The sequence below is a fragment of the Primulina huaijiensis genome, chromosome 15 (assembly GCF_012295235.1).
Source record: "Primulina huaijiensis isolate GDHJ02 chromosome 15, ASM1229523v2, whole genome shotgun sequence".
NCBI lineage: Eukaryota > Viridiplantae > Streptophyta > Magnoliopsida > Lamiales > Gesneriaceae > Primulina > Primulina huaijiensis.
The window spans coordinates 3695508-3723471 of NC_133320.1; the positions used below are offsets into that span (position 1 = coordinate 3695508).

Below are 27964 nucleotides of genomic sequence, written 5' to 3' on the forward strand. Positions count from 1 at the left end.
AATATAAAAGGGATATAATCATATAATACAGCAAAGATTTAGTAGATAAAAGGACACAATCCTTATTGAAAAAAATAGGACTTGAGACTACATACCAAAAATGATAACTGAAGCTCAAGTTCAATAATTTAAAAGATAAATCGTCTTAGAACGGTGAACCGATCAACTAATTTTTTTCAAAAAATTTGTTGAAAAAAAATTAAAGGGAACAAATATTTTTTTTGAAGATAAATTACCTAATATTTTACAAATAAATAATTTTTGAAAAAAAATTGATTTACCAATTCACTATTTTAAGGTAATATATCTTTCAAATTATTGAACTTGAAATTTGGTACGTGGTTTTAAAACTAGTTTTTTAAAAAATAAAAAATGTGCCCAAATTCTAAAAGAAAAAAAAAGATGCTGCATTAATCCTCTGTCTATTTTGGCGGACATTGCAAGCTAATTCGTAGCGCTTGCAAAACTCTACCATGCACATTAATTTTGAATATTTTTCTTAAATTATTTATTTTAAAAAAACCCAATCTATTAAAAAAAATCTAGATATTAAAAAAATTTTAAGGTTATCGAAATAAACTGAAATATATATTATTTATTAAATTTAATTTTTTAATAACTTTGGTATGGTGATCAAACTTTTTTTATAATTCCTAGAACATCCTCTAATTTAGTATCTATCTATCCTCTAATTCCTAGAAAATTCCTGGCGATAATATTTTTTTGATAATATCTATCTCATACAATTCCTTGCTACATGGCGATAAAGGAGTTACTTTGTTAAAATAAATATGATAAAAACTTGTGTGAGACGGTCTCACATGAGACCCACTCAATAAATATTAAGACTTTTAATGGGGATATAATATGAGTTATTAAAAGACCATTGTTTGAAACTGGAATTTCAGATTTTCTAATAATATTTTTTCTGTTCGTGGCTTTGCATGTGACAAGTTTGGAAGATTATGGCTGAAATTCGGATTGATGAGACTATCGAAAATCTCAGTATCGAAGACAAACAAAATAAGAGGGGTAAACGAAAAAAAGCCATGATCTTGATGTTCCCTTATGTGTAGTTCGTGTAAAGAAATCTCGTTTGTAGTCAAGAAATCAGATATTGTTTCTTCCCCTTTGGCTTTGTTTCTTTGGAGGGATTTCGTTTCTATGTAGTTTAAAAGTTAAAGTTCAAACTTCATTTTCAATATGTGAATCTTGGATGATTCTGTAGTTTATCGCATTGTGGCAAAGAGCGAAAATGGGGAGTTTTATTTGGAAGTAGACGTGCACACCTCACTCTATTCCATGCTTCCTGGGGAGATATATAGAACGGTGAAATCTAACTCTCTACATTTGGATGGTTCCTCAGGTTCTGCTCTTTTTGCGTTCCTTCATGGGTTACTTGATCAGGTTCATGTGATAATAATGGCAGTTGATTGTTTTCTTGATGGGGGAAGGGCGAGTCGGGCCATTTTAGTTATGCAATTTCTCTGAAGTTGTGCTTATGTGAAGTGTTGATTTGAAATATCAAGGGACAAATGAATTTGCTCAAAGATTGTGACTGGAAAATTTTCATTTTGGATCGGATGTGTAATTCGAACGCCACCGGTTATTTGAAATTGCAATGAATGACCTTACTCAATTGGCCAAAACATAACTTCACTTCTTTTGTTGTCCTTTCTTCTGTTAGTTCTTTAGTTTCCTTAGTTCTGTTTCCGTTTAGAGTTAGTCTCCACTTGGCCTTGGTTACGTGGTTTGGCTTGCATGTAAATAATGGAATAAAAGAGAAATTGTTAAACTGTATGGCTATTAGGAAATATACAGTTCATTAGTTCTTGGACATATTTATCTTTGTTGCCAGCATTTTTTTCACTTCTGTGGTGGTTTATAGTTGGGTAAGACTTGATGCTTTAAAGTTTTCTAAAGTTGCAGTGGTTATTTAGTTCATCTTGTAGAACCAGCATTAACAGATTATATTTTCTGCGATACGCATGGACTGCCACACCTTTTTTAGATTGACACCGCCTATAGGACCCTGATAGTGGAAGGTGTTATTGTATAGTTCTTTACCTTTTGTTGTTTATTATTACAGCCCAGAAGGGGGTAGTAACACAGTTTCTTTGGCTATCTCCTACAATTTCACCAAGGTTCCATAGTCTTGCAAACTATATTGTTCACAATAGGCTTTGCTCGTAGCATCTCACATTTATCTTCAGTTGGTGAAAATGATTGATCTAAAGTTGCTAACTAAATTTTATGTAAAGTCTGATAATTCATTCCACGAACCAATATGAGGACAAGAGCATTACATTTAATTCTCTTACAATACGAGACATCTTCATCCGGTGTAGATTTTATATATAAGTGGCATGATTCTAGAGATAGTTCATACGGGTTAAATTAGTGGCTTCCAACCATACAACAATTTTCCCGGCACAATTGGCTCCATCAACAATTACTATGTCGATTCTGATTTCTTTGTAAAAATGGTTAACCTATGCTTTAGAAAGTTGATGCTAAGCTGTCTCAAACTATTTCACATGAATCAGTGTGGGATAATAGTATTACACTTTTTTTTTCTTTTTATTTCAATATTTTTTTTCATATAATGGATGGGCATGCTTAATAACCATTAGCAAACATGATCGATTTTGGAGTGAAGCTTGTCTATATGCATATTCACATGTTTATCATATCAAGGCTTAAATATTTTGCTTAATATTCTCCAATCATAGGGCAAACAAGACTCTCTTGCTGATGAATTTGAGTTTGTGATGCACGTGCTTCTCTACAGGATGCCAAAGGCCGCAATACTGAAATGTAGATCATCTGCACATTTTCTGTTTATACCTGATTCGTTCAGAACTGCAACAATTTGGCGTCTGATATTCTTTTTTGACAGTGTGGTATTCGTTTCGTTTGGAGGACTCCAGTTGATGTTGAGAGGTGATCTGCTGAAGATGCATCAATTTAGCAACAGAAAGCCTGCTGAAGATGCATCAATTTAGCAACAGAACCGTTTCTTCTCTTGAGGAAGATGTGATACCTAATGGAAGCTCCTGGAGTTTCAGCTGCTTATTTTACAGTGTTGGGACTTGGAAGTCAATCTTGCCATCATCTTTTGAAGGTATGTGTTTGAGTTAATTCTGATTCAGTGCTCGTGCATTATTTCTTTTTACTTTTAAAACTAACTTTGATCCACTTTCAAATTAAAATTTCGCTCTTTTGTACATCATTCACGACATAAATATGTACATGATGAACACGTTTTAATGTAGAACATTTCATCCATCTTAAAGAGAAACTTAATTTAATTCACATTTTAATGAATGGAATAAGTCTTGCTTCTGAAAAACCGTCAACTTTCCATAATTCTTGTGGATATATTTTGGAAATGTCTTTTGAAAACTATTTTCTCTATTCCTGAGTTGGAAATGAGAGAAATTCCTGGGGAGTTAATACATAGTGCAAGCGAATTCTATACTGGTTCTGGTCCTAAAGTGTATACATAATCACCTTATAAAATGAACACTTCACATTCCTTCAGTTCACTGTAACAACAAATCTCCTTTTTCTTTCATATGCATAGTAATAAAAGAATCCGATCTTATGTTTCAAAGCCATGGAAAAAGGAATTAAACATTACTTTAGGTCCTAATCTCTTGTTCCAGTGATAAATACAGATTTAGTGGTAACGTCATAACAGAAAATTTTAAACGGAACAACGATTCACCCATCATGGCTAGAATCACTTGGGTATGCGCTTGAAAAATCCAAGTCACACTTAAAAAGTCATTACACAAAAAGCATTAAAATATTGGGTTTTGCTCACCAATTCAAAATAAAATCACTAAAAGGCATTCTTAATTATCTTGTAGTAAGCAAGATTAAATTCATAGCTCTATTTAGGATGCACCTTTTTCTTCTTCCTAACATGGCAGTCGCATTCATGAATACTTGTAGTTGCACACCCCAACTTCCTTTTCATTTCTTTCCAAATATTCTTTCTAGGACTTTTCACATTTTTGCAGCTAATTTCTCTCCTCAGAGCACTGCATTCGCTCTCCAGCGCCAATATTTTATTTCCAATCTCCTCGATTTCTGTCACTACGTCTTCCTTGCCCCGTTCCTCCACTTCTGCCACCTTCTTCAACCCACCACCATAAATTTTCACTTCTTTTGCAATTTCGTCTCTCAGTTTCAACTGTCCTACGAATAGCACTTGCACCACCACACGAGTCGGCAGCTTATTGTTCTGAGCGGCATGTTCGCACGCTTCTCGAGTCATCTTGTTACAATCCAAAAACCTGCATAGTTCCTCCTTTTCTGATTCTGTCAAGTACCGGTGCTTGTCTAAGTAGATGTCAATAGCCCGGTATATGCCATCGGACGTCCTTTGAGTCCCTGCTGATGCTGCGACTGACATATCAGCAAATGCAAAGAAAGTGGTCATTTTTAAGTCTATATCAGCTGATATTTCTGCCAAGAATTCATCTATAAGTTCAGCTACTGATAGTAGTCCAGAATTGCCTGGTCCGGTATAGTTGCTGTAAAAAATCTTCAAAATTCTTCTTACACATTCGGTGTCGTACTGTTCATCCTTTGAAGATCCTTGACAAGGTATTAACAGGTCCTTCACAGACGCATGATCTAATTGATTTCCTATTCTAATTTCTAACCCATTTTTGCATTCATGCTTTGCTCCAAGTGCCATTGCAAAGTGCAGCATTCCGAAGAGAAATGTGCAGGGAAGAACCCCCTTTTGACGTGGCAGCAGTCCCTCCAAAACCTCAACTATTTCTCTCTGAGAATTTTCCAGGTAAACCGAGGCATCATCTCCTCTTTTGTAAAATAACCATTTCTTTGCATATTCACAAAGATTTGCAGCCACATATTCTTGAGGGACTTTGCGTTGAAGCATCGTACATATGATATATTCATACAACCTCAATGAAAGTATAGTTAAATCTTCCGATTTCCAGTCATGGTCAAAGAGCTTCCTCCTCACACTTGCTTGCCTTAAACCATTGCCATTCTCATCACTATCTTCATCAGAGACCAAATTCTTTATTGGTTCTCCTAGTAAACCTGGATCTTCCAACACTTTCGAGACAACAGATTCCACGCAGTAATCAACCAGGCCCAACTGTAAAGCTTCTTGTAGAACATTCTCTGTAGTCTTTAGAGCTTTAATTGATTTGTTCCAGCTAGGTATAATTTCTTGCTCGAAGAACACAATGGTCTTGTTTAGCAGATTGTTAGGACAGTGGCTTTCGGTCATTTCAAGGTAGTGAGCAAGACAGGCTACACGAACAATGTTTTCTGTCGACAAGTTGATCTCATATCCCTGGCAGAATCTTTCAACAATCTCCAACGAATCTTGATCAGCTGGGATATCATGAAGCAACTGGGAAGGATTTTCGTGAGGGCTTTGTTTCAATAATTTTGCTAGTTTTTCTGATTTGGTGGCCAAAAGTTCCTGACAGTAATTCAAAGTTAGCCACCAGAATGAATACAAGTAAAATAGAGGTCGAAGATGAAACTTAGTGGGCACAAGCAGATTGCCCAACATCCATATTCTCAACACGTTCTCTGAAAGATAGTTTTTACCTTATCCAGGGCGTAAACCGATCCACCAATATGAAACTGTACTTCTGATGGGGGTCTTGCCTTCGATCTCCTGAACAAGAAGGGGGAAAACACCATGTTACGAATCTATAATCGGAACTAAGTTCTGACTTTGAAATTCAATCTAATGGGGTGGCGGCTTCATGCACTCAGATACGTGCACTTTGATCATATTATTTGTATTTTAATTCGAACTGAAGTCGAGTGTGGCGGCTTACCAGGTATGACATTCTGTGGCTTGTCTAGCTGCCATCTCCTGTTGTTTGATCGATCTCCTCTTTCCAATACCAAAATGCAGCAAAATTTATGATTTTGATGTGTCTGAAAAATGTACGATTTTTGATTTCTTGGTATGAAAAATAAGGTTGTTCTTGCATACTGAGAATGAAGAGCAAGTTTATTATTTGAACAAGTCTACCGTTGCTATGTGGCTGGGTTTGTTAGGATAGGCTTAGATTCACATGGGATTTCTTGATATTCTGTTTTACTTGGCAAAATATGTTTTTGTGTAATTCCAAGGTTGTATATGTGTTTACCTATCTAAATATATTCTGCCACGACTGATCTAAACACTTTGATTTTCATCATAAATAAATTATTATGTATTTAAATTAATAATTTTTTAAATCTAAATTAATATTGATTTGTTTTCCAAATGGACATCGAGAAAGGATGGATTTAATAGGAATAATGGCAAAAATTTCAAAATCCTATGTCAAACCTTTTTTTAAAAAACTATTCAATTATATTTTTTCGGCTATATTTCTTATATTTTTTCGCCTTCTTCCCAGTTAGAACCAAATATTAATGAAATTGATTTAAGTTTGTTTATTTTCATAGTTAAACTAAAATAACTGATTTTTTAAGGAAAAATTGTTATGAAACGTAAAACATTACAGTGACAGAACGGGACAAGGACTACATGGGGTGATACCAGTTATTATGTTTCGACTCCTAGCACAGATAATTATTGTATCTACGACAACCAACTAAAAATAGGCAATTTTTTAGCAAAATGTATGGTTGGATTCGTTCAACAAGTTTAAAAAATGTATGCTAAAATATGTTAATTCCTTATTATTTGGTTTATCCTTAGTTTTGATTTGAATTTTTTTGCGTATATCAATTCTTATAAAGTATTTTTTTTATCGTGTTTCTATTTCATATATTATCACACAATTATTTTTTAATTTTTTCTGATTTAGATTTTTAAATTATTATGTGTTATTTTCTTTTCGAATATTGGTTCAACTAGAAAAAAAATTTGTTTTACTCACGGGAAGATGATAGACTTTCATTCAATTCCATGCTACAAATCCAAGTAGAGAGGGATCGAGCAAGGGATGCCAGTAGACTTATATCTATCTTTGTTTCTTTTGCCTGGATTGTTCTGTATAAGGTCCATTTCAAATTTGTTTTACTAAAATTATAAAGTTTTAAACCAAAATTTAAGTCAAGTTTTTATTGAAATATGCTAATGATTATAACCCGATACATCGAGAATAAATTCAGAATAATATATATCTCAAACAATATAATCATCCAACATTCGTGGGAAAACTCTAAAATGGATTATTTCTTGAGGTATTTTCTTTTCTGTATTTAGAGTAGGGCGTCATTTTGTTGATGGTTTCGTTTCAATTCAGTTTTATTATGGATCGATGTTAATTGAAATCCACTCCTTAAAATTTAAAGATCGAGAAAATAAAATAATACAACGGTTTCAAGTTAACCATATCATCTGCAGCATAATGTTTGATCATAGACCCCACATATGAGATTGACTCGATCCAACAACAGTGTTCACAACATGCCTGCTCGTCTTTTTTTAAGACAATTGTGATATTTTTGAAAACTACACAACATGCCTGCACTTTGTAATTGTTGCAGCCTTTCCATGCACGTAGATATGAAGGACGTCTCAGAAACCTGCTCTTTTGCTTCCTGGAAACATACGAGGACCAGAACTAAAGTTTAAGTAGAATGCAGATGTAAAAATGAAGAAAGTTTACATTGTCAGATCTTTTCTGCGTCAACTTTCGATATTTTCCCTGAATGTCGTATACTTGGGCATTACACCTATTTCCAGGATGAGAGGAGGATGGTCATGTGGTCTGAGAAATATCTATCATACCCATGGCCCACAACCAATCGATGAGCATGCCTTTTTATCCCTTGAGAAATGCAGCTTCTTGGCTCCATTATTGCCGTAGCAGCCCCAATCTCAACAGTCCATTCGAAATAGCATTTTAATCTCATGTTCAACGTGTGTAGATGAATGACTCGTATCATAAGAAATACATGCATTCATTTGAATACACAGAACAGAAATTGGAACATTGTGCCATGGGAGATATCAAGTGCCATAGGAGGAGGAGCTCACGGTTATGAAGGCAAAACTTTTGACCTTGAGTTTACGTGATCCGTTCCCGCATCGAGTTTAATACAGTAAACATGGTCATCTCTGCAACCTACAAAAATTCTACCACCAATCATCACCGGGGAAGAGAAGATTTCTCCTTCAAGGTCCAGTCGAGCAAATTCATGAACCACATCCTTCTCATTTCGATTCGAATACCCAAGAGCATTCAAGTTAATTCGTAGCACATGGATACAGCCAGAACTGTCACAGACACAGATTAAACTGAAAAGAAGAGGACAATTGCTTTGAGATTTTTCTATGATACAGGAAAAAGGTCTGACATTTTAACTTAAAGTTTCTTTTACCGTTCAGACATAGTGGAGACATCGGTGATCAATTGCAAGTCCTCGTCTGCACAAGGAGATGATGAAATCGGGTGCCCAATATTATGATTCCACAATAAATTGCCTGTTTCCTGAATTGACACATAAGTTGCAATAAAAGTTCAAGATATTGAAGGATATCTATTCCTTTAATCTTTCTAAAAAATCAACAGTACATATAATAAGTATCAAGTCCGGTAAATCAAAGTTTTAGAACTGTCTCTTTCTAAAATGTAATGGTGGTTTAAGAAAAGAATGGTGACATAAGACGGTGAAGCCACAATAATCCCTAGAATAATTATCTCACCATTTCAAAGGAATAAATGCTTCCATCTCTAGAAGATACAAGCACCTGCAATAGATACCAGACAATTACCTTTTTAACAGAACCCCAATCACGTAACGCAATATCGATTACAGTATTCAATATCATGCACTTAGACTAAAGGTTACTGCATATAAATAGCACTTCCACAATAACAATTACTAGCCTCTGAAGTGAAATATAGATGTAATAACAATCACAAGTTGAAAGAATCGTATTATAAACGAGGGCGTAATTTATGTCTAGAGTTCACATGTAAAACAAAGCATGGAAAAAATAGTATCAGGAGAAGTATATTTTGATGTTACAATACAGCTTTATACCTATTAACTATGGTTTAAATATAATACCATTTTGCAAGAAGCCTCGGAAAAAAATGGTCTCGATTGAGGCTAGTTTAATTAATCATATTTATTTCATAAAGTTCCTTGCACATTCTATTTCTGAAAGAGCGTTTTTTGCATTAAATTTCCAAAACTTGTTAGTGCTTGGCCAAGAAAAACTGTCTTATGCCGGAAAACTTGAGCTTATGAGGGTTGTCATTCAAGGTATATATAATGCTTCTGGCTCCAAATATTCCCCATTCCATTTGGTACCATTGACAAAATTTATTTGTTGTGCAGGAAATTCTTGTGGACAAATAATTGTCTTCCGACTGCCTGGTCTATATTCTTTTTTATAAGAAACGATATTTTATTCAATATTTAATAGCTTTTAATTACAATAAGCGGACTAGTTATGGAATATCAATTGTGGATCAATAGATTAATCAAGTGTTTCTTTGAGAGACAGGTATGTGAGAGCAAAGGGTACATGAGAATCACTCTTGTCTTCTTAAGAAGATCTTTTCGATCTGTGATGAGATCCTGGTTCATGGCTCGGTAGATGATTCTATAGCATTGTCGAGTGGTTGGTTCAATGGAAAGAACGATATGTACAAAGCTTATAGTATTTTTGCCCCAAATTATGAAAATTGGTTGTCATGAGCCTCAATTGCACCAATACAGAAAGTTTAAGCCCCAAAAGATTATTATGCTATAATCTTTTGTAGTATTTGTTGTTATCTTATCCTTTATATAAGTTTTAAATAAATAGGATCAATCCATAGTTAGAGTTCATAGTTAAAGTGATCTTTTATTTAAATTATTTGGATCATCGCTATCAATCATAAATAGACTTTGATTCTATTAATAAATTAAGAGGAAATTATTCACAATAATATATCACAAGATCTAAGGTTCCTTCTCAACGAGCCTTTAAAATTAAGAGATGACGAGGTTCTCTCAAAACGAGTCATGAAACCCTATCCAAAATAAATTGATCATTCCATAACATGATCCAAACCCGGATCATAACAAATTTGTATTAGAGCCAATTGTTATGGAGGATTTTCACACCTTGCAGCAACAATTCGAAGCCTTTATCCAGATGTACAGGGAAAATAGGGCTGCAAACTAGTGTCGGCAGCAAGAACTCCATGCCCAGCTAGAAGCATTATCCTTAATTATCTCTGCAACCAGAACTGAAGCAGTAGGGGGTAAGGACAAGGGCAGAAGTACTAAGGAGCTGCGTGCCGGCGAAATCACAGATGGTAGCACATTGTCACTGTCCATTGCTGCGGTAGACCAAGTGCACAGGCAATCAAGGATGATGGCATCTATACGAAAGGTATGGATGACCAGCAAAACAGGGAGCTGCATGGCCGCGGATCAGCATATGGCAGCACATGTGTGCCCAATCCCAAATACTCGAAATGGGATTTTCCAAAGCACAGAGGGATGTCTGATCCACTAGGACGGCTAAACCGATGCCAACAATTCTTTGGCATCGATGAACACCGAAAAAAGAAAAGGGTGGATTGGCTTCTTTTTACGTTGAGAGCTATGTCCTACTCAGTTTTTTAAAGCTGGAACAAGATCGTCTATGGTTACAGTGGGAGGAATTTAAGAACCACCGCCTCCTATGCCTAATCTTTTAAATACCCCAACAACAACAATCATTCGTGGAGAAATACAAGACCTCCTTGTGTGGACTGAGGTTGCCTGCACTTTTCACATGGTCGAGGACAACCATGATCTCCAAGGAGAGAGTCATATCATGAGCCTCCATTGCACCAATATGGAAAGTCCAAGCCCCAAAGGACTATTCTGCTATGATCTTTTGTAGGATTTGTTGTTATCTTATCCTTTATTTAAGTTTAAAATAAATAGGATCATTCCATAGTATTCCATAGTTACAATTTTATTTAAATGAGGATATGATTTTCTTTATTTCAATCATCGTACTCTATTATAAATAGAGTGTGATTCTATTAATAAAATTATGAGAAAAATTATTCACAATATTGTGTCACGAGATCTAAAGTTCTCTCAAAACGAGCCTCGAAACTCTATCCAAAATACATTGATAATCCCATAACATGATCCAAATCTAGGACAATAACATTGGCCTTGGATGCCACTGGTGTGGAAGAATTGCCTCATTCCTAAACACAAATTCTATGTATGGTTGTTTGCACATCAAAGTTTCTGACTAGAGATAGAGAACCGTATTTGGATGAGAAATTTTTTTTTCCTTTGTGGTAATTTTAATGAATGCTTTGATAATTTGTTTTTCAATTGCCACTTCTCGAATTCTCTTTGGACCAAATTTCGTAAATGGCTAGGAATGAATAAACTCATGGGTTCTCATCTAAAGGGATTTACCGAGGGACTTCTTTCTTGGCAAAGATGTGGTTCATGGCTATGGCAGCCGTATTTTTCACATTTGGAGTGCAAGAAATCATTGTTATTTAAGAATGAGGAACAGAGAGTTGATGATATATTTAGGAAAATACAGATTTTGTATGAGGTTTTGAATTATATGTTTATGTTAGATATCAAGTGGTTAGTTGTTTGTTTCAAGGATTTAGCACCCTTGTAGATCTCCTAGGCATGCCCAAAGTATTTGTACCCATATTTTTTACCTTAATGATGTGACCGTTTCATGTTAAAAAAAAATTCCAAAACTTGTTAAGAGCTTCAGTCATAGAATTTTACCTGAGAAGGTAATGCCTTGGATATGCAAGGTCCAGCGAAAATTGGCCCACCAGTTCTTGCCTATTGCAGAAGCAAGGGGAAATATGAAAGTGGTGCAGGAAAGATTGAAGACGGAATGAGGGGGAAGGCATTACAGGAACTAAGTATCACATTACAAACTATTGGACAATCACACAATTACAGGTAGCAATAAGCACAGAAGAGATAAACCTTCCAAATGATGGATCCATTGTTATCAAGGACGACAACAGTTCCATCCACCAAGCAACAAATGACTGCAAAACAATAAGCACTAGAAGACATGAACCAAGACATCTCAAAAAAGAGAAAATGCAAGTCAGGATGATGTAATTTAAGTTTTGCCGTTTGTAAAACTGTTACTGATTTAATGTCTGCGTTTTTTTGTCTTTTTGCACCAGCAAACTCCCAATTTACTAGAGTTTGCCATTCTTCAAAAATTGTTCTATGCACTTGCATAGCACATGATCCCAATGGCTAATGCATTGCCTAGCTCAATGACAATTGTGCATTAACAAATAGTTAGCATTGGGGATAAGGTCCAAGTTGTACGATAAATATACCGCCCTTCCTGGTCTTATTAAGTAGTAGAATATTAAGCCATTAGATATGAAGAAGAGAAGGAACTAAATGCAAGCAATTACAAGCATGTGGATGTGTAGATGATATTCAATGAACATAAGCTTTCCTCAAAATAAATAAATACATTCATGCTTTGGAGTGGTCGAATAGATTAATCAATGCAAATGTATAATTTAAATGAAATGCAGCTGACCATTTCCATTAGAAGAAATTATGGAAAGAGAACCAAAAATAGGCGCTCCCAAATCTTGTTTCCATAGCTTCTTAAACGGAAGAGCCTGTAAAACAAACAGCTCACTTGTAAGAAAAGAGATTAAATTTCAAAGAAAAGAAAAGGAAAGATACAGTACAACTAGTCCTTGTAGAATTTTAAATGATAGGGGTTTTGTGAAGGTAATACAACATAGAAATTCGGCACATCAGTAGCATAATAGAATATATTAAAACTATAAACTAAAGCCAAAATCCAAAAGGCGAATTCTTCTGCTAACTAGACAAAGTTATCTATGCCAAGTCTGAAAGGGTACATAATAATATAATTGCTATCTATGCAAGCATTAACAAATTATGCAGAAAATGACCGGATTTAAATTTTTTATAATGCTTCACTTACACATATAATCTCATCAGTATCATAACCCAATGCATAACATACAACAGAGCAAACCAGACCCAACATTTTTCCATGCCCAAACCAATATCTATCACTTCCACACAACCTAATCAGCATCATAACCCAATGTAACAACATGTACAACAGCGATGCTCAACTTAGTTAAAGGTCGGCGTATTTTTCTCATTCAATTTGATGATTATGGAAACAAAACACGAGTATCAGAAATCAAAAGGCAACAGTTAGATTTCAAAAACCTGTACAGTCAATGCTGTTACATGGCCACTGGTTGCTGCCACAAAAAGTTTCCGTTGCATCTGCAAAACCAATAGAAGGGTCAACAGCTTATAAGTAAGTAGGGATACAGATACACAAGAAATAATCATCTACGAAATATAGACAATATTTTTCATATTTAGAAAATATAATACACATAGTTATTGACGGCAATATATGCGGTTACTCAAAGCATCAGAGTGGGGCACCTGGCAAAGCTCAACTCATCGAGTTGAGGCAGACTAAGGCATGACATATAATTTAATTCAAATATATGAATAAAATTCTATCTGGTATCATATAAACACATGCAAATTACATAGCAATATAAAATATATTTTCATAAGTGCAGGAATAAATATTAATAACTATTACATTACATTTTATCTTGAATTCACATCTTTAGCATACACAGCACTAGGAGCTTTGAGACATGGTCAACATGACTCAAGGCACATGCTCCGAAAAAGGAATGGGAGTGCCTCGGCAAGCGCCTTTAGCACCGTCAAAAACTATGCATGCATAGACTACTAAGAACTTGTTGGAATACATGAGGAACACCACGTAAGAATTATACAACCTACCTCATCAATAGCAGGGGAACCAAATATACTGCCACCACATTGAAGTTTGTAAATACATTGATAACTTTTGTAATCGAGTGCATAGAGATTATGATCATAGGATCCACACCTGTAGAAATTTGATAACCACACAAAGACAAAAGAGTTCAGATACTACAAAATATGGTGCCCAAATGCTCAACTACAGTTTATGTTCCCAATAAACCTCCAAAAATGCAGGACAGGCGAATGTCTGAGTTCATTGCCTTAATGAAAACAGTATCCAATTAATTTCCACTGGTACGTGGTGAAATTATAAACTCACTGAATTTTTACATGCATACTAGACAAATTAACTGCTATTGGAAAACATCAAAAAGACTTCTAATGGTTTCTGATACCTGGAAAATTATCACCTTGCGATACAGTTTTCTCATATACTTAAGAAATTAGAAGATTTCGGAAGCTGAAAAGACATTATCAGATGACAGCACATGAACTAACTATGAATGAAATAATATAAAAATGTCTCAAGCATAATGGGAAGCAAATTGCATGATGAAAAATGAACAAAATATTAGGAAAAGCTCTCAAACATAAAAGGAAATCAAACTACCAGCATTAAATTAAAAAAGATATTCATTATTTTGGGTCCAATGACATGTGAAAACAATAATATTATGGGCCAAGACTCCTCATATGTTCTTCAATAAACGGATGGTTACATCAATAGTCCTCGATACGGGCTTCAGGAGATGGAAAGTTACACATCACAATATATGAAGCTAGGCTTGCAGTGCTAAATCAACACGGAAATTGAAGTACAAGGAATATGCATATGCACGAAACAGCATGCCTCGCATTAAAAAAATACTTTCTGATTGGTGCAAAAAGAAATTTAATTAACACAAATTAGAGTAAAATATTACCAGACCAGATGGCTGCATTTATCAACCAATGGTTGAGATTTGACCTACAAAAAGGAGAGAAAAATCAACATAAAAAAAACCGTTAAGAGGAATTAAAGAAATTTGGTCAATGAGAACAAGAGGATAAGTTGACCAAAAACACTTAAAACGATTTAATATTATCAACGTGGCATAATGCAGCTACTCAACAAACGATGTACTGCAAGTGTAAGATATTTCAGTGGTCAAGGTAAGGACAATTGCACCAAAAAAATAAGAATGTCATCAGTGGTTAATCCTAGCATCTTGCAAGCAAATGGACAATGTGTGGAGAACCATGATTATTTTTCCAGCAGCTATATATTTATTTCCACAACTTACCATCACCTTGTGATTACCTGAACAATGAAGAGGATATCAAATCCAAAAAATTTCTAGTCACATTAGGCTATGTAGTTGAAGAGGACTAGTGGACTACTATCACAAGGTATGTATGTGGTAACCATCTATGGGAGCTAAATTAGTGAAGTGATAAGTACTCCCCGCACCAAAAAGGAGGAAAAAAGAATATTAAAGAGATAAAAACCCAATATTTAAATCAATTACCATGCTACGAATGACTGTTTGATTAATCACACAAGTTTCTTTACTTCCCTGCGACAACACTTGAGAACATACTAGTACATTCTCGAAGGATGTAAAAGACGAAGAATAAACATTGCATTATATGATGTTTAAGAATAGCATGACCCGATGTTTGTGAAATTGGATAATTCAATAAATTAAAATAACAATGAAATATACATGAATAGTATGTTGTCAGATTCAATTCGAGGAAATCCACTGTATGTAAGGTTAAATGAAAAAAATATCGCACAAAGAAGAAAGCCCAGATCACATGAGGTACGCTTATTGTCCTCTTCATTCTTTGCTCAATGAACAGGTGAGGTCTTCATATTTTTACCAATGTTTCTCCAAATCCTATTGGGATGAAACCCTCCCTTCTCCTCTGTATTGTTCAGCTAGAGTTAGTTATGCAGTTTCCCTTCAAGTAAGAAATTGTATATTTGACGCAAAATTATTATTAGAGTTGTGGGGTGGCACAATAAGTAAGTAGTCTTTTACTTAATTCTCTTCTAGGGACTAGAATAACAGACCATTAGTTCATTCTCATCAACTTTAGGATATCTAAATTACAGTGTTGCACATTTAACAATTCTGAATAAACTATGCATCACAATAACCATTGTAACTACTTAACTAAAGCATAAAGGTAACGAATGAAGCTTTCGAAATCGCTAAACCTCGCCTGAAGTTTGAAACTTCCAGCAGATGCTTCCGTTTAAATAATCAAGGAAATATATTTTTCCCTCATAGCACCCAACTACAACCTGCAAAATACTCATGCCGACTCAGAGCATGTTTTAGATAATAACATTGAATCATAAAAGTAAAAAAAAAAAAAGACAACCTGAGAAAAATCATCTAGAATTTCAGCAGAGCATTCTACTCGTCCTTGTAGTTTAGTCTCCCAGCATAGATTTCCACTAAAGATGTAACAGTATCAACATATCGTACTGAAATTTTATTCCGAAACAGTAATGATGCTCAAAAAGTATGAGATGAGATGAACCAGCTTGAACTCACAAGATAAATACAAAAGCAGTTAATATAAGTAAGATTTATTTTTGGGTATCCTTCCAAGGATCTTTGAGATTGCAAATACATAGAAATACACATTACACATCATAATTTTTTTTGCAGCATTTTCCTAATTCAGAGACAACCATACAAATTTTCAGTTCAATTTGAGATAATGAAAATGGAAGCTCTTAGTTTAACCAAGTAAATTGTACCAGCCAATGTTCAATAAATTACACCACAAACAATCAAGCAACAACTAGAGACAGTAACAAATATGTCTAAAAAGTAACAGTTATCTTTAAGAAAAGGCCAAGCCAGGCAATTTCAGTATTCATTAGTTTAAATAACAAGAAATGGAAAAGGCATAAATTTGGGTACCCACATAGGAATTTAAGTGACAAAAAATTGCAGGAGTAGTTACTATTTTAAGATTCTGAAAGTTATACCAGCAGTCAGAAATCAATCATACCTTTTGGCATCTAAACAAACAAACTTGTGTGAGTGAGATCCTATAAAAAGGCGAACATCATTCCCTAAAAAGACAACAAGAGGTGATGCGTCGACACAAGAATCAATGCAAGCTTTCCATAGCTCTTGCAGAAAGCCTTTTCTGTCTTTTAATAGCATGTTCGACCAATATAAATAACATAAACAATTTCCCTCACGATTCCCGCCATGTGAGCCTTTGTTACATCGACTAAAAGAACAAGAAGTGTGCACCGGAGGATTGAGATTCCAAAAATCGTCGTCACTGGGACTTCCCTCTTTTGTTGCCTTCAAGTGTTTGGAGGGATTATCACTGTCACCATCACTATCAGACCATAACAACCTAGCACGAGGCTTGCTTCCTGGGTAACCAGAAACCCTATAATTTGACAGAAGCATGTCTCCATGTAATTCACTCAAGCCTAATCCAGAATCAGCATTGATTCTTAAAGCATCGTTGGAGGACAAGAGAGCCATTTGAAGCTTTAGTGGAGTGGGAAAGGTATACAACAATTTCATATGGATTCCCAACTTAAAAGAGGCATATGCTGCAGACATAGAATTACCACCCATATCAAAAAAATTATCATCAACTGCAATCTTCTCAACCATTAATGCGTCAGAAAAGACCTGATCGATATAACAAAAGGAAAAAAATTAAACTCATTAAAAAAAGTGAGGTCGATGTCATCTGAGTTCTGACAAGGATGTAAAAAGTTAAAACTTTATAGTACACTGTTTTACAGACTGCAACAGACAAATCACAGTTTAAGAAAAATGGAAAACACAGAGAAATACCTTGCTCAAGTGGTGCAGACAAGAATATGAAATGTTATGGAGATGTAAAATTTTGATAAGCATATTTTACCATGGGCAAGCAAGCATTGTTAGGTCCTATGATATCAAATACTTATGCTTTCTAGATATATATTGCTCCAGAGGATTTAAACTACAAACCAAAAACCGAGACTAAAGATGGAAGCGCATTTTTGCAACTGAAAAATGTATATGTAAAGTATGTGCACAGATATCCCAAGATATTGAAAAGTTGGCTAAGATGCTCTCTTAAGTAACATACCAATTTACAGAGAAGTGGCATATCTTTTAGTTGTGAACAGCTATCATTTTTGTAGATTTCAGTAGCACCTATCACTCATTGTACGTTTATAAACAGAAACCAAAAACAAGTGACTGATGTTCCTGGAAAAATGAAACCAAAAACAAGCTACAGATGTTCCTGGAAAAAATTGTTCTCGAAGTCATAGTACACAATAATAATCTCGTTTTCGTGCAATTATTTTCATTGCAGAAATGAGCGACCATTAATATGAGACAGATGTTGTAGCTTCCAGAACTAATGCAGATTGTGCTGCTTGCTAACCCTACTGATTTTATTCCTCTCCTCCTTAATTTAACTAGACATTCTTTTCAACCGAGAGAAAAAGGACAGCAAAAATTTCACTCCACGTTGACAAGAAATGAACCGAAAAAGTAGTTGCAAAATCAATAGAGAACAAAAGGCCAATGAACAGCTGTGAATCATTGATTAGAACTCTTTTTTATTGATCAGAGAACTTAAAAAGCACACTACCTATATCTGAAAAAAGCAGAAGCATATTCAAGTTCTAACCCCATCTATTATTAGTAGAGAGATGTAAACCATACATAACTTCAAAGACTGTGTGATCACTTGCATGCATCACCTAACATCGTTAGCTCTTTAAGGCTTTTAATCAGTAATTGCAAAAATAAGTTGAAATTTCTCACAGGTTTGAAAGAAAACCTTTTGAATAACATCAATGAGGTCAACAGGAGGAACTTCTTCCACGGTATTCTTTATACGAATGACTGAATGGGTTGAAGCTGCTAATGAAGAATAATCAACTTTTCCCGAGGATGTCAAAGGTAATGATCTGGAAAACAAGATTGAACTTGGTATCATCATTTGTGGAAGCTTGCTCATCATCCAACTCCTTAGAGAATGTTTAAGTTCTTCAGTCTCTTCAATCATTTGCTTTAACAGTAAATATGCTTCAAGAAGTAGGATTTCTCCGTCGACATCATGGCTTATCACTGCAGCATCAACGACATCTGGATGATCTCTAAATGCACCCTCAATTTCCTCAAGAGCAACACGTTGCCCATTAACCTTTATCGTACGATCTTTTCTCCCAAGGAAAACCAGGTCCCCGCTTGGAAGTTTTCTGGCAAAATCACCTGTTTTAAAGAAAGGCTGAGTTCGATACCCATCACCAGGACACTGAACATCACAGTGTAAAGGCAATTCCATTTGTTCCAAAGGCATAATATAAGGATATTTGTAGTAACCCGCTGCAACGCATTGTCCACCAACATATATCTCGCCTTCAATTGGAGCATCTTCTCCAACAAGTACTACGTCGCAGTTAGACAGAGGCAAACCAATTGGAATACTTGCTAGCACTTGATTCTGCATAACCAGTGCCAGCCTCTTGCAATCAAAATATGTGCAGTCCCCAGTCACCTTAACGGCAATCATATCAATGCTCATTCAGCAATAAGCTTTCAGATGCTAAAATGATAAAGTAAATAAAGAAAAGATAGCCAATATCGGAGCTACTGCAGCATGTTTTCGAGGTCAACAATGAGCTACTATTTAACAAAACAAATTGGAAGAAAATGCAATCTTAAATCTAGCAGTTTATAAAAGTTTATTTCTGTGGCAACACTCGGACCACTGCTGGTGCAAATCATGCTTGAAAAAGCTTTGAGTTCAAATGTTAAAACGATACCCTGCTTATGGTGGCACACAAGTGATGTAGACAAAGTCAAACAGGCACCCATGAAAGTAATTAAGTGGGAGAATATGAGCTAGTTGAAAAAAACCTTCAGGGAATGATAAAAACTCATGTTTATATTTTCATATTCCAACATTGTTCTTAAAACTTGCTGCTTCACAGGAATAAACTGATTTCCATTAAACAGCATGCTCGAAAAGAATGTTTCAGTTGTCTAACCTCTGTGCTTCCATATAGATTCAAAATTGACGTCTGCGGTAACAATTTCATAAGCATCTCGCATAAGGACACATGAAAAACTTCACCACTCAGTATCAATAACTTCAAAGAATTTCGAACCATTACGTAACGAGGACTTTGCAGGTCAGGAAGGATTGCCCTTATTAAAGAAGGCACTGCCACAAGCTTGTTGATAAAGTATCCCTGAAAGAAAACCATAATAAATCACGATGGAGTTTGACACGAAAAAATGTGTACCATATTTTATGTCAGTTGTGTGATGGGACCAAAGAGAAATTCCAACACTCAAATATTAATTATCGTCGGTCAAATTATATATCGTATGGTCGGTAAAATGATGTCAAAAATAACTTGAAACAAATGAGTCCCGTGATGAATAAATACAGGACAGTGGATATTATTAAGAAAGAAAAGATTTGTTATTGGCTGATAAAAACTTTTTGTTATTATGCCAAACTGAACTGAGAGTGACGTGAGGGGAAAATGAGCAAAAATGAAATCATTTCGAACCGAAGTGAGGGGTTAGATCAACTGGACGAGAGATCAAGTCAAGAACTCCCCCTATCTGGAATGGGCTGAGTCGAAACAAAATATACAGAAGCAGCGCAGAGCTGTCAGACAGGCCGACTGCTCTTTCTCTGCTGGATAAGCATCAGAGATGAACGGCTTTGCTTAAGCTTAAAATTGCTTCTCCCAGATGAGCTCTAATTTCAGAAAATCTTCTCAATTCTTTAGGCTCTGGGTTGCCTTCTAAGGCTTCAGTCTTGTGGGATTGAATGTATCCTACCCGACTTTTGAGATTTTTGAGCTTAAGTCGATTCAATGATTGTTTCATCAACAATATATCACTAACGTCAACACAACCACTTAACTTAGCAGATACACTTAAATCAAAAGATGATATGCTCTACAAGGACCCTGCAAGAGTAAAGTCATCCCCACATGTTCACCCTCATAAATACAATCATGGTGAGCTTTAAGTACTGGACGGAAACACAATGCTTTAGTGGCAAAGACACGAAATAAACATAGAGCTAAATTGAATCGTCTTCACATGGATCTGGATAAACACAACATGACTACATTTAGTTACAATTTTTTGTAATACAGATAATTTTTTATCCATACTTCTGGTTTCTACCCACTGTACTACCATATAAATTTCTTAGATTCAGCCTCTTTCAGATGATATGCATGAATTACAATCCCATGCAAAACCTAGAGCTAGATGTCAGACGCGTAATAATTGATATGATGTGTAATGTCTCGAACCACCCTCTCATGCGTGGGGTATATTCTTTCCATCAAGTTTATCTTCAAGGTATTTTCATAAAACGATGTTGTATGTACTATTCAACTATTTGCCTGGCACAAGAACAATATCATTTCTAATTCTATATCATATCGATGAGTGTTGATCTTTTGTTCCACACGATGATAGGTATAGTAGAACGCAGTCTTGTTCTCCTAATATATCATACGATGGTTGGCTTGAATAGATTTCCATGAATAAGCTCAAATGAGTGAAGGAAGTCATCTGTAAAGCGCCTCAAGGTGCTACAAGGATACACCATTCAACTGAGTGGCGACTCAAGACAAAGGAAGAAACGGAGGAGCAAAAGCCAAAGAGAAATAAGAAGAGAATTCTACAATATTGTCGATTGCCCTCCTGATTCTAATCCATATACATAATATAAAACTCATACCATGGTTGCCTATTACAATCTTCCAGTGAAAGAGAATAACTACAAATAAATGTGGAAAATCTTCACAAGCATTTCACGAGTCTGCAGTCCAGAACCTCCTGATAATATCTTCAGGTGGCAAAATCATCCAACTAGGCATCCTAAACCGCTTTGGCCTTTGATAGGCTGCTGATTAATCATTCAAGTTTGATTCCTGATTTTAGGGTCTCCGTCTTGCTTTATAATTAGGGCTTAATGAAGGCGCCAGTTCAAGCAGAGATGGTGGAACCCAATCACATATCACGCCCCCAGATTTTTCTCTTCAAATAACGATCCACAAATTGAATGGGAATAATTACTTGGAGTGGGCACAATCAATCCGGCTTGTGATTGATCGAAACAAGAAAGCTAGGATTCGTGAACGGTGAAGTGAAAATCCCGGGTTCAACTGACTTGAGATACAAGCCGTGACGTTCCGAGAATTCATTGGTCAAGGCATGGTTGATCAACTTGATGGAGCCAGCAATCGGTAAACCATTCATATTCTTACCCACGGCTCGAGAGGTTTGGGAGGTTGTCTGAGAAACCTCATCCGATTCTGAAAACTACTCTCAACTGTACGAGCTAAATACTCGGGTATGGCAGATGCAACAAGGTAACAAAAACATCACAACTTACTTAACAAGTTGATAGTTCTATGGCAGGAATCGGACCTCCTCGACACAGATGAGTGGGGGAGTAGCAAGGATTTTACCCGCTACAACGCAAAACTAGACTGACGCAGGATGTTTGTCTTCTTTGCGGGATTAAGCAAGGAACTGGATGAGGTTCGAGGACGTGTACTTGGGCGAAAACCTTTGCCCAGCCTTAGGAAGGTGTTTTCCGAGGTCGACGTGAAGAAACTCGACGCCAAGTGAAGCTGGAACATTCTGAACACACCATGGAGTCTAAAGGTTCGGCCCTTGTGAGTCGAGAAACGAGTTCTGATGGGAAATCATTTTGCGAGAACTGCAAAAATCCATTGCACACTATAGAAAGATGCTGGAGAATACATGGGAAACTATCCCATCTTAAGAAAAAAATTGGCACCAACAGATCGAATACTGGTGATCCAGCTCTTCAAGTAGGTGGTCGAGACTCTGTAATGCCTTCACCTTCCTCAAATTCCCTTCCCTTCACCAAGGATCAGTTAGAGCAACTATTCCAATTGTTTGATTCTAGACGTGATAAATCCAAACCCTCATGTTCCTTGGCCTAGACTTATCCTTTGCAAATATTGCTAATTCGACCACCAACAGTGTCTTAAATCTAGATTCCGGAGCAACAGATCATATGATAGGTTCATCACAAGTGTTCTTCTCATATATCCTGTGTGTAGGAAACCAAAAAGTTAAACTTGTTGATGGCTCTGTTGCATCTATAGTAGGGAAAGAAAATGTTGTTATTTCCTCTTCTTTGAGTCTCTTACAAATGTGTTACACGTTCTCCCTCCATCGTATAATCTCTTGTCAATCAGCAAACTCACCCTTAATCTTATGAGTCGAATCATATTTTTGTTCTCTCATTGTGAATTTCAGGACTTGGCCTCGGGGACGATGATTGGCAGTGCTAAACAGGATGGCTGGCGACCTCTATTTACAGCCAACTCTTTCCTTGGCAGACGTGATCCAGACGAGTGTCTCAATTCTGTTTCTTACTCTAAGTGTCGATGATATGTTATCATGGCATAGTCAGTTAGGTCTTCCGAACCTTATTTATTTGAAAAAAATGTTTCTCAAGTTGTTTATCAATAAAAATATTTCTACTTTGCAATTTTCATTGTGAGTTAGTCAAACATCATCGAGCTACTTTTTCATCTCAACCTTATAAAAAGTCTAAGTCATTTACAATGATTCACGGTGACGTTTGGGGGCCATGCAAAGTAAAAACACTTACTGATAAACAGTGGTTTGTGTCTTTCATTGATGATCATTCACGTCTGACTTGGGTTTTTCTTTTGAAAGATTCTGATGTAGGGGTCACATTTCCAAAAATTTTCCAAATGATTCATACTCAATTCCACACTAGGATCAAATTTTTCAGAATGATAATGGGCGGGAATACTTTAACAATATATTTGGCAAGTTTTTTCAAAATCAAAGGATCATTCACCAAAGCTCCTGCCCCATACACCTCAACAAAATGGTGTGGCTGAACGAAAAAATAGACATCTCCTTGAATGATCCCTTGTTTTTGAAAAAACTTTACTCATACACCTCAACAAAATGGTGTGGCTGAACGAAAAATAGATATCTCCTTGAAGTTGCTAGAGCAATTAGTTTTGAAACTAAAGTGGTTAAGTATCTTTGGGGAGAAGCAGCTCTAACAGCCACCTATTAGATAAATAGACTACCATCTAGGATTTTGAATTTTCATTCCCCCGTGAATATTTTCCAAATTTTTTTCCCCAATATACGCCTTCTCACTAATATCCCTCTGAAAATATTTGGCAATCAAGCATTTGTTAATAACTTTGATCTCGGTATCTCGAAACTGAACCCAAAGGCACGAAAATGTATCTTTGTTCCTCCTGTTGTTCGTTTGTCTCTCAGTTAGATGACATCAGTATATCTAAGAAGTACATGAAGCTCTAGAGATCCCTGAATTGATAGAGGCGATTTATGAGGAGATGAGAGCTCTAGATTGGTCAGGAGATTGATTTATCTGTCGCACAAACGCCCGGACATTGCCTTCGCAGTAAGTGTAGTGAGCCAATTTATGCACTTGCCGTGTGAAGAAAACCTTGAAGTTGTATATCGAATTCTATGATACCTAAAATGAACTCCAGGGAAGGGATTGCTCTTTGAGAAAACTGAGAAACGAGAAGTTGAAGTATATACAGATGCTGATTGGGCAGGATAAGTCACTGATCGAAGATCAACCTCTGGTTATTGCACATTTGTGTGGGGCAACTTGGTAACATGGAGAAGCAAAAAACAAAGAGTAGTTGCAAGAAGCAGCGCAGAGTTAGAATTCAAATTATGGCACAAGGAGTGTGTGAAATATTGTGGCTTAAACGAGTCATGGAGGATCTAAAAATGATTCTATAATTTCCCATGAAGCTATACTGTGAGTCTGTGACAACAAAGCAACCATTAGCATCGTTCACAATCCAAATCTTCATGAGAGAACAAAGCATATCGAAATTGACATGCATTCATAAAAGAGAAACTGGAAGGAGTTATATGTATTCCATTTGTACCAAGCCTATTACAAGTTGCAGATATTCTAACTAAGGGTCTATCCAAACAAACCTTTGAAGAACAAGTGAGCAAGTTGGGGATGATGGATATCTTCGCACCAACTTGAGAGGGAGTATCGAAGTAGTTAGGCTTTGGTAGGCTCGATTTTGAACTAAAATCCTATATTATTGGTACGATAGAATCTTTCCCAGATTTTGTGGGATTTTATTTTACTCCTTTGATCTATATAAAATGTATTAATTCACGACTTTAAAGAATAAAAAATAATAGAATTATTTATCCTTACATTGTCTGCCATATTGTCTATAAAACATAATGCAAGATATTTCCTTTTTGCAGAGATAATGCATGGTCTTTACATGAATCCACTCAGCGATTAAAATGAAACTACAAATGAGTGATCAAATTTGTTTTCACCCATTATAAGCAAAAAATGACTTAAGAAATTATATTCGTATCTTTTCATGTACCTGTAAAAAATCAATGACATAAAGTATATTTTCTTTTAGCTGATTGAAAGGAGGTGTCACCAACGTACAATTAGCAAGTATGGCTCCAAGAAACTCTGGCAGATGATCGATGAAACTTATTTGTGTTTTGAAAAGTACTAGATCTCCTTCTTCTACAGGATATAGGTCTTGCATCCACAGAAAACGATTCAGAAGGCCTGCAATTTAAGTTACATGAGAAAACTATCATGTGAACGAAAAGCACAAACTCGAATATCTAAGAGCATGCAATTTTGTCAAAGTCCAGCTCTAAATCCCCAAATTCAAATTCGGGATAAGGGAAAAAAATGAAGGCTTGCCTATTTCAGTGCCACATACACCTTTGGGCTTTCCACTTGATCCTGACGTGTACATCAAGTAACAAAACGATCTTAAACATTCACTTTCACACGGCCATGCTGCTAAAGGTGGATGATACTGCTCTCTCTGGTTTTCCTTCATAGAAATAGGCAAAACGGGGAAACTCCCATTATCAATGAGCCATTGTAATTTATCCAGCTTGTGACAGTAATCTTCCTGCATCAAAGATTTGTACCCAATGACAAGCTTAGCTTTTGAAGAAGATATTACGGATATAATCCTTGATTTTGGCCATGCAGGGTCTAAAGGCATGAATGCCTCTCCACATCTCAAGACAGAGAGAATAGCAACAATGTATTCAACAGATGGTTCCATATATATTCCTATTACTTTTGGTGTATATGTGTTGATAAAACTGGTAGACTGTTGTATATTTGGACTTGAATACGGCAAAAATCCAGAACTCTGTACATCCTCTGTAGGTAAGATATTAATTGCCAAATACAAAAATCAGTAAATTCCTTGTAAAACACCAAAACAATATATTTCACCAGTTGCGAAAAAATATTATGCAGTGAGCACAATATTTAATACGTAAATATATTTATACAAAAACAACCTTCAAATCTTTGTTGAACTGCTATGATTTTCTCAAACTTATTGGCTCGTGCTATTTTGCTACTAACTAGACTTGCGGAACTTGTGATTAAGAAAAATGATGATTTGTATTATGTGTCCAACATTAACACAATTTTTTGAACAAGCTCTTGGTCAACCTGATTAAGTCATGCTATTAATCAACTACTAAGCCATCATGTCTTGCTAGATGAGATAATTTACTTGCATACATTATACATTACATAAATAAAAAAACCTCAGTGACTATTTCATTCAAAAGAATCATCACGCGGATAACATTGTTTTAATCCAAAATGAATTCAGTAACAAGATTCGAGCTATGTTGCATGGATACGGGTACGGGTATCCGTACGATACGGATACAGATACAAAGATATGACAAATTTTGAAAATATAAGACACGATAATGAATCAAAGCAAAAAAAATAGAAATGGCCCTACAAATTATCAAATCCTTTTTCGGTTTTAGAGTTCTCAACAAGAAACCCCCTAGCGGCCGAAATAAAAGGAAGGTTGATCGAAGGATCTACATGAAGCTTAAAATACAGCTAGCTCAAACAAAAGACAATTATCAGATACGGCTAGAATACGACAATTATTAAAAAATATATGAATATTATATATATTCTCATATATATTTAATATTAAAAATTCTAGATATTTATATATTTATATAAATATATTGTAGAGATATATATACATATGTAAATATATACAATGAACAACTTCAAATGAGAGATTATGTATCCCGCCGTGTTCATGGAGTATTCTAACCGTGTCCAAGACGTATCCAACTGATCAAACCTACAAAAAGTCAACGACATGTGTTTTGCCGTATTCGACACTTGTATCAACGAGTCGTATCCGTATCTTATTCTTAAAAAAAATTTTGGATTATCCGTGCTAAAGGATTTGAGGAACTCAGTAAAAAAAAAAAACAATTTCCTTGACACTCTTTTTGAAGTCAAAGTAACTTTTCATTCAGTAAATAAAACAGTTCCACGGGGGAATTTCCGCAGACAAATATAATTTCGTTCCATATCAAACACAATGTCAAATGCATTCACATTAGCGTTTACAAATAATATCAAGAGAAAAATGTTTGGTTTTCGTGTACGAACTCTCAGGAAAGTATTTTCTCCAGTTCAAATAACCTTGACCGTATCCAAACACCCGTGCAAAATAAAGTGCAATCCCTACCTGAGCAAGGAATAATAAGACCGGGGTCATGGGCACCGTCCAGAATACGACGGAGTCGACAACTGAGATTCTCGACGGCGGATAAAATATCCGAGAAACTGAAGCATTCGTCGCCGTCGTACACAGGAGGCCGAGAAGACAACGTCGTTTCCAGAAATGCAAATTCTGCATCGCGACGGAAACGACGGGCTATTCCAGCAAATCCGGAGGCGTGTATGACGGCGATTTTGTCCGGGTTTTTGGAAGCGGTGGCGTGGAACAGGTGAGAAATGCAGCAGGCTGGGTGTTTGCTGGAAGCCATAGCCCATAAGGACGATGGGAAATCAAGAAAATATGGGGCGAGTAGTGTTTTAATAATTCAACAAAAGAGATTGATATTCAAAACATAATTTTGTCCATAATAAATTCAAATTAAAAATGAAAACTCCATTCATATATAAAAATTCAACCCAAACTTCACTTAAAACTCACCCCATTGATTAAAAACTCTTTGAAAAATTAGACACAAACTCGATCAAGTAACGAAAAATTAGACTGATCAAACTCTGC

At 35.8% G+C, this 27964-nt stretch overlaps 2 protein-coding genes and 1 long non-coding RNA gene across 5 annotated transcripts; 1 reads left to right on the forward strand and 2 right to left on the reverse strand.

Moving 5' to 3' along the window:
* The first annotated feature begins 871 nt into the window (after window positions 1–871).
* Window positions 872–2983, forward strand: LOC140959709 (uncharacterized). The gene is made up of 3 exons (XR_012172049.1): window positions 872–1032; window positions 1229–2817; window positions 2900–2983. It is a non-coding gene; the product is annotated as an uncharacterized lncRNA (long non-coding RNA).
* A 140-nt stretch (window positions 2984–3123) lies between these two features.
* On the reverse strand, window positions 3124–6124 carry LOC140959708 (BTB/POZ domain-containing protein At3g03510-like). The gene is made up of 2 exons (XM_073417693.1): window positions 5608–6124; window positions 3124–5476 (listed from the first exon to the last, which is right to left on the reverse strand). The coding sequence occupies exons 1-2, from the start codon at window positions 5701–5703 to the stop codon at window positions 3899–3901; spliced, it is 1674 nt and encodes a 557-aa protein (XP_073273794.1). The 5' UTR covers window positions 5704–6124; the 3' UTR covers window positions 3124–3898.
* A 1231-nt stretch (window positions 6125–7355) lies between these two features.
* Window positions 7356–27961, reverse strand: LOC140959900 (putative acyl-activating enzyme 19). 3 transcript variants are annotated; one of them, XM_073417944.1, is made up of 17 exons: window positions 27416–27961; window positions 25576–26052; window positions 25238–25434; window positions 19820–20023; window positions 18607–19326; window positions 16807–17453; window positions 16165–16240; window positions 15998–16084; window positions 14715–14758; window positions 13807–13915; window positions 13204–13263; window positions 12527–12611; window positions 11944–12008; window positions 11734–11793; window positions 8678–8722; window positions 8353–8462; window positions 7356–8248 (listed from the first exon to the last, which is right to left on the reverse strand). In XM_073417944.1, the coding sequence occupies exons 1-17, from the start codon at window positions 27714–27716 to the stop codon at window positions 8011–8013; spliced, it is 3525 nt and encodes a 1174-aa protein (XP_073274045.1). In that variant the 5' UTR covers window positions 27717–27961; the 3' UTR covers window positions 7356–8010. The 3 variants fall into 3 exon arrangements, with proteins under 3 accessions (XP_073274045.1, XP_073274044.1, XP_073274046.1); XM_073417943.1 differs by having other exon boundaries at window positions 7360–8269; window positions 27416–27959; XM_073417945.1 differs by having other exon boundaries at window positions 7364–8269; window positions 25576–25792; window positions 27416–27730.
* Between the last annotated feature and the right edge of the window lie 3 nt (window positions 27962–27964).

Excerpts from the sequence above, each read along its gene's own strand:
- LOC140959708 (XM_073417693.1), bottom strand. The coding sequence starts at position 5,703 with ATGGTGTTTTCCCCCTTCTTGTTCAGGAGATCGAAGGCAAGACCCCCA. Across the intron at positions 5,477-5,607 it reads CGGTTTACGCCCTGGATAAG|GAACTTTTGGCCACCAAATC; the intron begins GTAAAAACTATC and ends AATTACTGTCAG.
- LOC140959900 (XM_073417943.1), bottom strand. The coding sequence starts at position 27,716 with ATGGCTTCCAGCAAACACCCAGCCTGCTGCATTTCTCACCTGTTCCAC. Across the intron at positions 13,916-14,714 it reads AAATGCAGCCATCTGGTCTG|GTGTGGATCCTATGATCATA; the intron begins GTAATATTTTAC and ends AAATTTCTACAG. Across the intron at positions 12,009-12,526 it reads AATTTCTTCTAATGGAAATG|TCATTTGTTGCTTGGTGGAT; the intron begins GTCAGCTGCATT and ends ATTGTTTTGCAG.